Source organism: Bactrocera neohumeralis, chromosome 2 (assembly GCF_024586455.1).
Source record: "Bactrocera neohumeralis isolate Rockhampton chromosome 2, APGP_CSIRO_Bneo_wtdbg2-racon-allhic-juicebox.fasta_v2, whole genome shotgun sequence".
Classification (NCBI taxonomy): Eukaryota; Metazoa; Arthropoda; class Insecta; order Diptera; family Tephritidae; genus Bactrocera; species Bactrocera neohumeralis.
In genome coordinates this window covers 34,046,931-34,057,890 of record NC_065919.1, presented here as the reverse complement: position 1 = coordinate 34,057,890, position 10,960 = coordinate 34,046,931, and the positions used below count along the sequence as shown (strand labels likewise).

Genomic DNA, 10,960 nt, shown 5'->3' with positions numbered 1-10,960 from the left:
ATAATTATTGCAACTCGTGACTGCACACTTCATTTTATATATGGCAAATACTTGACGTAATCTCAATTTCGTAATCTATATTCCACACTTAGCTATCTCCGGATCGAAAAGACAACAAAAAGATGGATCATGTGACCTTCACCATATCTTGTTGCAGAAAGAGAGAATGACGTCGGATTTCTCCTTTATAAGTCAGCCCCTGCGGTGCTTATAGAATGGAAGCTAGTTGTCGCGTAAGGTGTGGAAATATTTTAAGTAGCGGCATCCTTGTCAAGCTGATGCGTCAAGCGTGTGCGACTAATAGAAGATTTGCACTATGCGGATGATATATGTCTGTTGTCCCATACATATTCGCACATCTCCTTGAAACTTGAAGCTGTTAGTGATCTCGCCAAACTTGACTTAAAATTAATATAGCGAAGACAAAACTCATGTGCATCAACACAACCGAAACGCCAAACCTACTGATCGCTGGAACATGTCTCGAAGAAGTCGATGAGTTTTGCTATTTCGGTAGCATCATAATTAAAAATGGTGGATCAGCAGCCGATATACGAAATCGTATATCCAAAGGTCGCGCAGCCTTCGGAATGTTGGATAAAGTCTGGAGTCGAATGTTTTACAATCGCTGCAATCCTTTCCTAATCAATGTCTTCGAAAAATTATTCGGATATTCTGGCCTAACGTTATTAGCAATGCTAACCTCTGGACCGTAACCAAACAGCTACCGATCCGTATCGAAATTCGCCGTCGTAAATGGAAATGGATCGGCCACACTCTGCGAAAGCCTCACGATGACATTAGCAGAACAGCGCTGGATTGGAATCCGCAAGGAAGCCGAAGACGCGGGAGACCAGCCAACACCTGGAGACCGGAAGTCGGAGCAGAAGCACAGAGAAGTGGTTATTCTTGGAGAAAAATTAAATTCATAACTTAAAAAAAAATTAATTATAATTTGTTTATTAAGGCCATATGTTCCACCTAGGAACTACGGGAAAATATAGTATGCATATATATATAAATCTGTTATATTTTTCCACTAGTAGCATATAACCGCATATCTTCTTCTTCTTCTTAATTGGCGTAGACACCGCTTACGCGATTATAGCCGGTGATTAACAACAGCGCGCCAGTCGTTTCTTCTTTTCGCTACGTGGCACCAATTGGATATTCCAAGCGAAGTCAGGTCCTTCTCCACTTGGTCCTTCCAACGGAGTGGAGGTCTTCCTCTTCCTCTACTTCCCCCGGCGGGTACAGCATCGAATACTTTCAGAGCTGGAGTGTTTTCATCCATCCAGACAACATGACCTAGCCAGCGTAGCCGCTGTCTTTTAATTCGCTGAACTATGTCGTCGTATATCTCGTACAGCTCATCGTTCCATCGAATGCGATATTCGCCGTGGCCAACGCGCAAAGGACCATAAATCTTTAGCAGAACTTTTCTCTCGAAAACTCGCAACGTCGACTCATCAGTTGTTGCCATCGCCCAGGCCTCTGCACCATATAGCAGGACGGGAATTTTGAGTGACTTATAGAGTTTGGTTTTTGTTCATCGAGAGAGGACTTTGCTTCTCAATTGCCTACTCAGTCCGAAGTAGCACCTGTTGGCAAGAGTTATCCTGCGTTGGATTTCTAGGCTGACATTGTTGGTGGTGTTTACGCTGGTTCCAAGATAGACGAAATTATCTACGACTTCAAAGTTATGACTGTCAACAGTGACGTGAGTGCCAAGTCGCGAGTGCGACGACTGTTTGTTTGATGACAGGATATACTTCGTCTTGCCCTCGTTCACTGCCAGACCCATTTGCATTGCTTCCTTGTGCAGTCTGGAGCAAGCAGAACTAACGGCGCGGGTGCTGAGGCCGATGATATCAATATCATCAGCATACGCCAGCAGCTGTACACTCTTATAGAAGATGGTTCCTTCTCTATTTAGTTCAGCAGCTCGAACTATTTTCTCCAGAAGCAGGTTGAAGAAGTCGCACGATAGGGAATCGCCTTGTCTGAAACCTCGTTTGGTATCGAACGGCTCGGAGAGGTCCTTCCTGATTCTGACGGAGCTTTTGGTGTTATTCAACGTCAGTTTACACAGCCGTATTAGTTTTGCGGGGATACCAAATTCAGACAACGCGGCATAAAGGCAGCTCCTTTTCGTGCTGTCGAAAGCAGCTTTGAAATCGACGAAGAGGTGGTGTGTGTCGATTCGTCTTCCACGGGTCTTTTCCAAGATTTGGCGCATGGTGAATATCTGGTTGGTTGTTGATTTTCCAGGTCTGAAGCCACACTGATAAGGTTCTTCAGGCGGGCAATTGCTATTCGAACTTCTTCATGGTCGGGCAATGGAACGTCTGCTCCATCGTCATCGATTGGGGAATCGGGTTCGCCTTCTCCTGGCGTTGTGCGTTCACTGCCATTCAGCAGGCTGGAGAAGTGTTCCCTTCATAATTTAAGTATGCTCTGGGCATCGGTCACTAGATCACCTTTGGGGGTTCTACCCGAGTATGCTCCGGTCTTGAAACCTTCTGTAAGCCGCCGCATTTTTTCGTAGAATTTTCGAGCATTACCCCTGTGGGCCAGCTACTCACGCATTTCAGCCTCTTTCTTTTTCTGTCTGCAAGTGCGTCTCGCTTCCCTTTTCAACTCTCGGTATCTATCCCATCCCGCACGTGTTGTGGTCGATCGTAACGTTGCGAGGTAGGCAACCTGTTTTCTCTCCGCTGCGACACGGCACTCCTCGTCGTACCAGCTGTTCTTTTGCACTTTCCGAAAACCAATGGCTTCGGTTGCAGCTGTACGTAAGGAGTTTGAAATGCCGTCCCACAGTTCCCTTATACCGAGTTGTTGACGAGTGCTCTCAGAGAGCAGGAGTGCAAGCCGAGTAGAAAATCGTTGCTTGTAACCGCATATAATTGCATATAAACCGTCTATCTAAATGAAAAAAACTTCACTTTAGATCATAAAAGTCTTTGGAGACACTGGTTTAATAATTACCATTCAAAAAACAAAGAAAATGGTTGCCTAACTGAAGTTATTGTTTGAACCCCATTTTACAAATTATTGTTAGATAACTATGCAAAATAAGCTGAATATCTATATGCCCATACCATTTCTAAAATGCCAAATTTTTACCATTCTTAAATGTTATTATTGAAAAATATTTATTTTTACATTTGTTTAAAAATTCGAACACGGTTAAAAGGGGATCAGGGATTGATGAATGAATGGATAAATTAATTTTACGGGTATCTAAATGTCCGTCAATGTGTGAATATATGTATATATTTAAAGCTAAATGCATAGAAATGCTTTTCATATGCATTTATGTAAGTATTCTGCAGTAACATAATTGGTTTTATTGATACAATTTAAATTCAATTTAAGAAGAGAAGCACCAACGAAGCATGTATCTATTTATTTTTTTTATGAATGTATTTGTTATATTTATGAATTAGGAAGGAAAATACGAAGATTAAAAAATGTCACGACTACTAGAAATTAGTCTCATTGCATATGCCTTCGTCTTATTTTTTAGTTCATACAAATTTGTTCCTATAATAGATATCAATATATTCATCTCTTGTGATAAATAAAATTTGATCCTAATCCTAAGTTCATGTATATTTTAAATATTTACAAAACACCAAAAAACCATAAATATACATAAAGTCAATCATAAAAAAGGACAATTATTTTAAAATTCTTGTTATTTCTTTTTGCAACTTTAAATCGTCAGCTAAAGATTGACAAACTCTTTTAATATATCTATAAAAATGTTATTTTGGTAAAGTTGCTTATTTCAATAGTGATGACAGATCCGTTAAAAATTAAGAGTGTAAGGTTTTATTAATTAAGAAAGAAATTAATAAAAATACCAATTTTAGTTTAAAAATGGATTTAAGACAAACAGACAAGCAGATCCTCTGAATTAAATAAAACGTTGAAACATACCAGATAAAGCTACTTTACCAAAACTACTTATTCGGTTATATTTTCTGTTATATCAGCCCAAGAAAAGCCTTATCTGATAAGACCATATTTGTTGCTAACCTGGACATTAAATTTTTAACAATATATGCCATGACACAAGTCATATAGTCCAAGATATTTTAGTAATGTGCATACTTCTGCATATATCCCTTCTGAACAATTTGCAAATATTTAACAAATTTTTCAGTTTACAGTTACAGTTTTTTCGAAAATTAGTTATTTAGTTTAACTTTAGGTTCTGCAATCTCATATCCGATCGTTCGTAAGTTTATTTTTCTAAATTCTTATGCACCTCCATCATTTTAGTTAATTTGCTGTCTGGCTTCAGTAATAAGTGCCAGTAGGGAATCAAGTTTTAGATCTTCAAAACGTGCAAAATGATTCATCAACGGTTGGATTGAATCTGACTCGATTTCTGCACAAACTGTGTGGTTTTGAATCGTTCGATTTAAGGACGTTGCAACTTGATCCAGGAAATATCGCCATTTCCCTTTGTTTCCATTAGTAAGGGTACAATCAATACCGGACATATAAATATTTTCAGCCTGCAACACCAAGCAAACCAATGATGAAATCCCAAACTGCAAATAATAAATAAGATAATATAGTTATATAGTCCATTACCATAAATAGCAGCCAATTGAAATGAGATGTGATGACTAAATACTTCTTTACTTGACTTGCTGGGCATACGATTACGCATAAACGATTATCATTAAATATTAAAATGGTGGGATCAATACATAGGAGCAATGGTGCAAGTGTACATTCGAAATCGGGCTTTTCTTTGGATTTTGGACAAATGAAAAAAGAGCTATAATGGTCGGTAATTCAATTGTTGCTTTTACAATGTAAATGGAGCAGTGAAACGAATATCCTTTTAAGCTGTAGTTGTTATTGTTTTAGCGATTGATATATATATAAATATTTCTGAAGTTATTTTGAGGATGGTGCCGGATAAAAATCCGTGTTCGTTCCGGTTACTTTGAACTGTCTACCGTGGGAACGGCTATGCTCTAGTATGGTAGCAGCAGTACCTCTTCTGTTACGAGGGCGACGAACGAAATTTATTGACGATCGTTGCTTTTCGGTAAGCCAAGGCCACGTTAACATAGAAGACGAATCTAAAGTCCACGACATAGAAAGTGTTTCGAACATAAACATATGTATGTATGTATATGTACTACTACTCCTAAATATATACTTTGAAGTAAATTTTTGAAGCGAATGTCTAAAATGAATTGGAAACCGTAACAAGTACTTTAAGTAAGGTAAGGTTATCATTGCAACTTTTTTGCAAGTAACACCTGTCTTGACTATTATAGAGGAAGGGTTGGATTAAACAAGTGAAGCTGTTTTTTTAATGAAATGAGGTCCCAATTAGAATGAAAACTATGAAAATAAAAACAAAAAACATTTAAGATTGTTCGTTGTCGAATAACAATATGATCTTAAGTCTGTGATCGTGATGTGACTAAATGTTTTAAATAACATGTTGAGTTTCAATTCAATATGTTCGGTAATAATTAAACACCATTTGTAAGACGTCGTAGACTCATAACAATTGGAGATTGATTACTTACAACTAGTCGTTTCGGTTCGTCAGTAATTCAATAGTGCACAAAGCAAGCAACCTGTATTATCGATAACCCCATCGGTCAAAAAATTTCATTGGACTACAACTTCTTTGTGGGATTGCCGGTTATAACACTGGGGCACAGTCGACAATTATCAAAAACATTTGAACATTCGTGCGTATTTTGAAATATTAGTGCAAAATACCTATAATATGTGGTAGTAAAGTAAAGTACTCAATATAATTATTAATTTCGAGTATTCGTATAAACACAATAAAACTAATATTGATAAGAAGGTTGGAATTTTTGTGACAACTGAAGTTTGCAAAGTGAAGAATGAACATAACAATTACGAAACTAACTTAAAAAACATTTTCAAATTAACAATATCGGCATAAAGTCAGTGTGAAATAGATATTTCAATAAATTTCAGAGAAATTTGCAAAATTATGAAAATAACTTACCTTACTACAAAATATGCCATTAAATTTCTTTTCGCTTAGCGGTATGGAGGCTGAAATTCTGACAATCGTTTCAAAGTCTGCTTGACGCACTTGATTTTTAAACTCAGGATAAAGTGCATATAAAACGCCATCAGCATCATCCTTATCTTTTTTTACAACATTCTGCAAAGAAGAAAAAACTCCCATCCAAATAGTCCAACGAATGTCATGAGCTTCTATATATATCATGATACGCCGAATTAGAGTCTAAAAAATAACATTTAATGATTAACTAACAAATTCAAAAGTATTAACTTAAATTTTATAAGTTTTGGAGAAAGGGAAAATTGAAATAATAAAGTGATAACTGATTTTGAGGACGTGTCAATTATAATTACAATATTGCTCACAGAAATCAAATAATTATATTACCTTTCCCTTACGAACATTCATAATTGCTGCAACTTCTTCTTGTGAAAGTCCAGCTATAAGCTTTGCTACTAGTGCTTCTTTCTTTTCAATCTCATATGTGAATTTGTTTTTCAATGAAGGATTCACTGTTGATGAATTGGATGCTTCGGCCATTCGCTCTTCATGACTTTTGCTAGCATTTTCTATCTGCTCTAAAGCCGCTATGCGCTCACTTTCTTTCTTTTTCTTCATTATAATGGTAGCGATTGCAGTAGGATTATTTAAATCTTCCAATTTCAAAACAATACGGTAGAGAGTTTCGATATGTAACAAAATATGACGCGATTTACGATGAACTGATAATGTAAAATCGCTCATTGCACCTATTAGAGGAGCTACTGCTATTATGTTTGACTTAAGGATGGATGAATTGGAACCACTATAACTTGCAGTTATTGGGAAACTATCACCAGCCCCACTGACTGCATTTTCATTTCCCATAATTTCAGCGTCAATTATTTTACGCGGTGCTGTTACACTTCCATACTGTAACTTACCTAACGAGTTTTCAAACTTTAGCGGACTAAAAACATACGGTGCTTTTTGATCTGGACTATTTCCTATATTTCCGCTATTAATTCCAACTGTCCCGGTGCTCTCTGAATTACGACGTTCGCGATGTTGACCATTTCGCGTTCCATTTTTATTGCCAAGCTGAACTAAAATGAGTTGAGCGTGACCCTTTGGTTGCGTTAGTGGATGATTTAACTGGTTGTCTTTATGTGCTTGACTATGGCGGAGGTTGCCATTGAGAACAGCTTTTCTTTCGCGGTATACCGTATAGTAAAAATCATCAATGTAGGGAGTATCCGTGTTTAATTGTGAAAGCTGTATACCTATAAGCCAATGTTTGTCGCGTGTACTCATTAAGTTGGCATATTGATCAAACTCCTCATGTGGCAAGTTTCCGTTTGCAGATCCTCCATCACGCCGTTGATGAATTGGTTTATTAATTCCACTAATATTGGCCCTTTGTTGTACAAGATTTTGTTGAGAGTTCATTCCAATATTTTGTTGTAGTTGTTGTGTTTGACGTGCAACATTTTGCAAAAGAGGATGATTTTGTTGAATTTCCTGAACTAAACGCATATTGAACATATTATACATAGAATTCGATTGCTGAGAATTTAGTAGGACAGCGTTGGGAGGATGTGGACTTATGCGAGCTGTTTGTGGAGTTTGTATCAAAGAAGCCGGATGGATACCAGCAACAGCTGCAGCCGCACGCATTGCATTGAAATTGGGATGCATTGCAAAATTATTTAAAGCGATTGGCAGATGTGGGCTTGGCAGTGGTCTCGGAAAATTGGGGGGTAATCCATGCTGGTTAAGTATAGGATGTGGATGAAGCTGATGATTGTTTTGTTGCTGAACATGGGGGCTTAACCCAGCTGAATATAAAGAAAATCCTGGTGGAATACGATTGCCACCACCACCCGTTTGCTGTTGATGAACTAAATTTCCCAATGGGTGTTGCGTCAGATTATTTGCAAAGTTGGAGTTTGCCCTCATTGTGTGACCTTGATTTGGAAAACCTGGCGGCCCTATATAAAACATATTTCATTAATCTTATCTAATTTGTAATATCTATAAAAACTGTAATACCTTTTAATTGTGAAACTTGGGATTTTGACTGATTTATTTGATGTTGTAATAATTGATGTTGCTGCATATGATGGGGTTGAGGTGGAGATGTGTTTGTGTTTGAAGACTGTCTAACAGCGTCATTAACATGCTGTTGAATATGCGGTTTCGGATTTTGATGATGCTGATTTCGTTGGTCTTTGGGTTGCATAAAATTATCGTGATTTTTTCGTATACTTTGTTCAATAATAATATTTCTTTCAATATCCTCCAGAGTACAAAATTTTGGAGTTGGGGGTAAGCCAAAAGCACCTCCAAGATGGTGGGGTAATTCTCTTTGAATAATTTGTTTATCTGTGCACTGATTTTTTTCCGACTGTATATGTTGTGCAAAGAGATTTGCATTTTGTGCTCGTTGAAAAATTTTATCACTGTTGTTTACATTATTAATTCCACTTACTGAACATCCTTCTCTTGATTGGAATATTGTCGAATGTTCACTACCATCCAAGGCTATGTTCGAACTTTTAAAAGGATTCGTGGCCCAAACACTAGGATCTAAATTTATTCCAGTTGATCCAGATAAACTTTCGTTATCGTCGAATCTCAAGTCGACATCGTCTAACTTCATTGCTGATAGATTTATCTCCAAATCAGAATCTGCAAATTTTTCAACATTACGGGTTCGTGAGATATTTGCTTTCGATAGCGATGAAATTTGAGAGGATGTTAAAATATTTCCACTTATTAGTTTTACACCATCTAAAGTATCTTTGTTAGAACTACCAGAAACGGAGACGTCTGTAAGCCGCACCATAGTTTCATGCGCTTCTTCCCAATCTCCATTAGTGGCAGATCCGAATGTTTCTTCGTTAAGGGCATCATACTCTTCTTCGGAAGGTTCAGCGATTTGACCACCTGCCCCGTTGTCGTCGTACTAGAAAACACAATAATTTCAAACAGGAATAATGTAATAAATGTAAAAAAGTAAATTCTCAATCCATATACATATAAATATTACAACACGACATACTGATTTGTAATGCCTTCCTAACGTGAAGGCATGGTTTGACTATTTTAAATCAACAATCATCATTTACAATCTAGATACAAAATGTTTAGATATATCATATTACTCTATTTTAATGCAATTATACATTTTACTTACCGGTACAGATGTATCGAAACCAAAAAAAGAATCATCCATCTAGAAAATTTGTTTATTTCACACGAAATTGTCATTTGTCATATATGCACCGCCGCCATTGACTAATTGCCACGGTTGCCTACACTTTACTTGAATACAACCAAATGATTTCAATAACTGATATATGCAAATATTTGACTGAGAAAAAACGGGAACATGTATTTTTCACGACAAAATATTTAAAATCTACTTAAATATTTCTATAATCACTAACAAATAGGTTACTTTATTTGGAAATACATTTAATTTATTTAGAAATTATCTGGCATCACTTATTTGCTAAAACCTTACAAATGGAAGCATTCGGAATTTACACAATTTGAAACAAACCAGTTAAGAAATGAGAAGTGATAAATGCCTAGAAGTCACATCTACCGAAATTTGAGGCTGGGATTTTGAATAGCATCCCCGATTTCAGGGTTAAAATAGGTTTCTACTGATAGAGGAGATCCTCCAGATCAATAAAATATATATATGTATATAGTGCCGCTGACTTATGGTTTTTGAGATATTTGCATTTAAAGTTCAAAAATTCAACTATTTAAAATGCGTGATTCTCCGATTAGAATTAATTTTACACATATGTATGTATATTTTTGATTTTTATATCCACTAACACTTCACTAATTTGTTTCTAATCATTTATTTTATATTAAATAGTGTAAAAATAACTTGAATTAAAGTTTAGGAGTTCAACGCGAAAGAACTGAGCACGCCCAGATGTTGGTCTGATGTTTTTTTGAAGCGCGGCCGAAGGCCGCCAACGCACGCAAAAAGGAGTTCAAAGCGAGAGAATTGAACACGCCTAGGTGTTGGTTATTTCTTGCGAAAAACTAATGTGTTATTTATTTCCTGTTCTTCTGTAAAATATGTTCGTAAGGTATTACTGATTATTAATTAGAATGCAACCCTTTTATTATTGTGTGAACAAAAATAATTGAACAAATGTTAAATATTGAATAAATGTTATTTTTGCTCTATTTAATTTAAAAAAATTAATATAAATTAATTAGTGAAGTGTTAGTGGATATAAAAGTTAAAAATAAAAGTGAAAACTTCATTATTAATCGAAAGAACACGGATTTTAAATAGTTGAATTTTTGAACTTTAAATGCAAATATTTCAAAAACCACAAGTCAGCGGGCGCTATTGAGGTGATGTGATCCCTGCTAATGTATATGGAACCCAGAGCCTTAAGCCTTTTTCCACAGATTGCTGTACAATCCAGAATTAGGTGTGCTGGTGTTTCCTGTTCCAGGTCGCAGAACCGGCAGTTAGCACAGGAGACTATGTCCATGTTGGACAAGTGCTTCCTGAGCTTGCAGCGTCCTGTGTAGATCGCGACGAGAAGGTTGAATTTGTCTCGGGGGAGGTTAATTAGTTCTTTGAGCCTTGAGAGATTTTACCCCCCTAGAAGCAGCTTGGCATGGCGCATACTTACTGCCTGGTGCCAATGCCGTTCTCTCCTTCGTGCGGAGCAGCTCCTTAAGGGTGTGTAACCCTACCGCTATGCATGGTTCTGGTCCCATCATCTTGGAAGCTGCCGCAGAGCGGGCCAGTTCGCTAAAAGCGATTTGGTCTCATATGCTGAGATCGCTTTTAGTGCCACTTGACTATCGCTGAGAATGGCTATGCGCTGGTTGCGATAGTTGCGGAGGAGGTTGATTTCTGCGCACTGACATATGGCAAAA

At 37.0% G+C, this 10,960-nt stretch overlaps 1 protein-coding gene across 1 annotated transcript; it reads right to left on the bottom strand.

The window, feature by feature from the left end:
• Positions 1-3,122: 3,122 nt before the first annotated feature.
• LOC126763356 (uncharacterized) lies at positions 3,123-9,435 on the bottom strand. Its single transcript, XM_050480783.1, has 5 exons — positions 9,231-9,435; positions 8,084-8,999; positions 6,440-8,022; positions 6,029-6,274; positions 3,123-4,568 (listed from the first exon to the last, which is right to left on the bottom strand). The coding sequence occupies exons 1-5, from the start codon at positions 9,267-9,269 to the stop codon at positions 4,290-4,292; spliced, it is 3,063 nt and encodes a 1,020-aa protein (XP_050336740.1). The 5' UTR covers positions 9,270-9,435; the 3' UTR covers positions 3,123-4,289.
• Between the last annotated feature and the right edge of the window lie 1,525 nt (positions 9,436-10,960).

Excerpts from the sequence above, each read along its gene's own strand:
- LOC126763356 (XM_050480783.1), bottom strand. The coding sequence starts at position 9,269 with ATGGATGATTCTTTTTTTGGTTTCGATACATCTGTACCG. Across the intron at positions 9,000-9,230 it reads GTTTCGATACATCTGTACCG|TACGACGACAACGGGGCAGG; the intron begins GTAAGTAAAATG and ends TGTGTTTTCTAG. Across the intron at positions 8,023-8,083 it reads CCAAGTTTCACAATTAAAAG|GGCCGCCAGGTTTTCCAAAT; the intron begins GTATTACAGTTT and ends TGTTTTATATAG.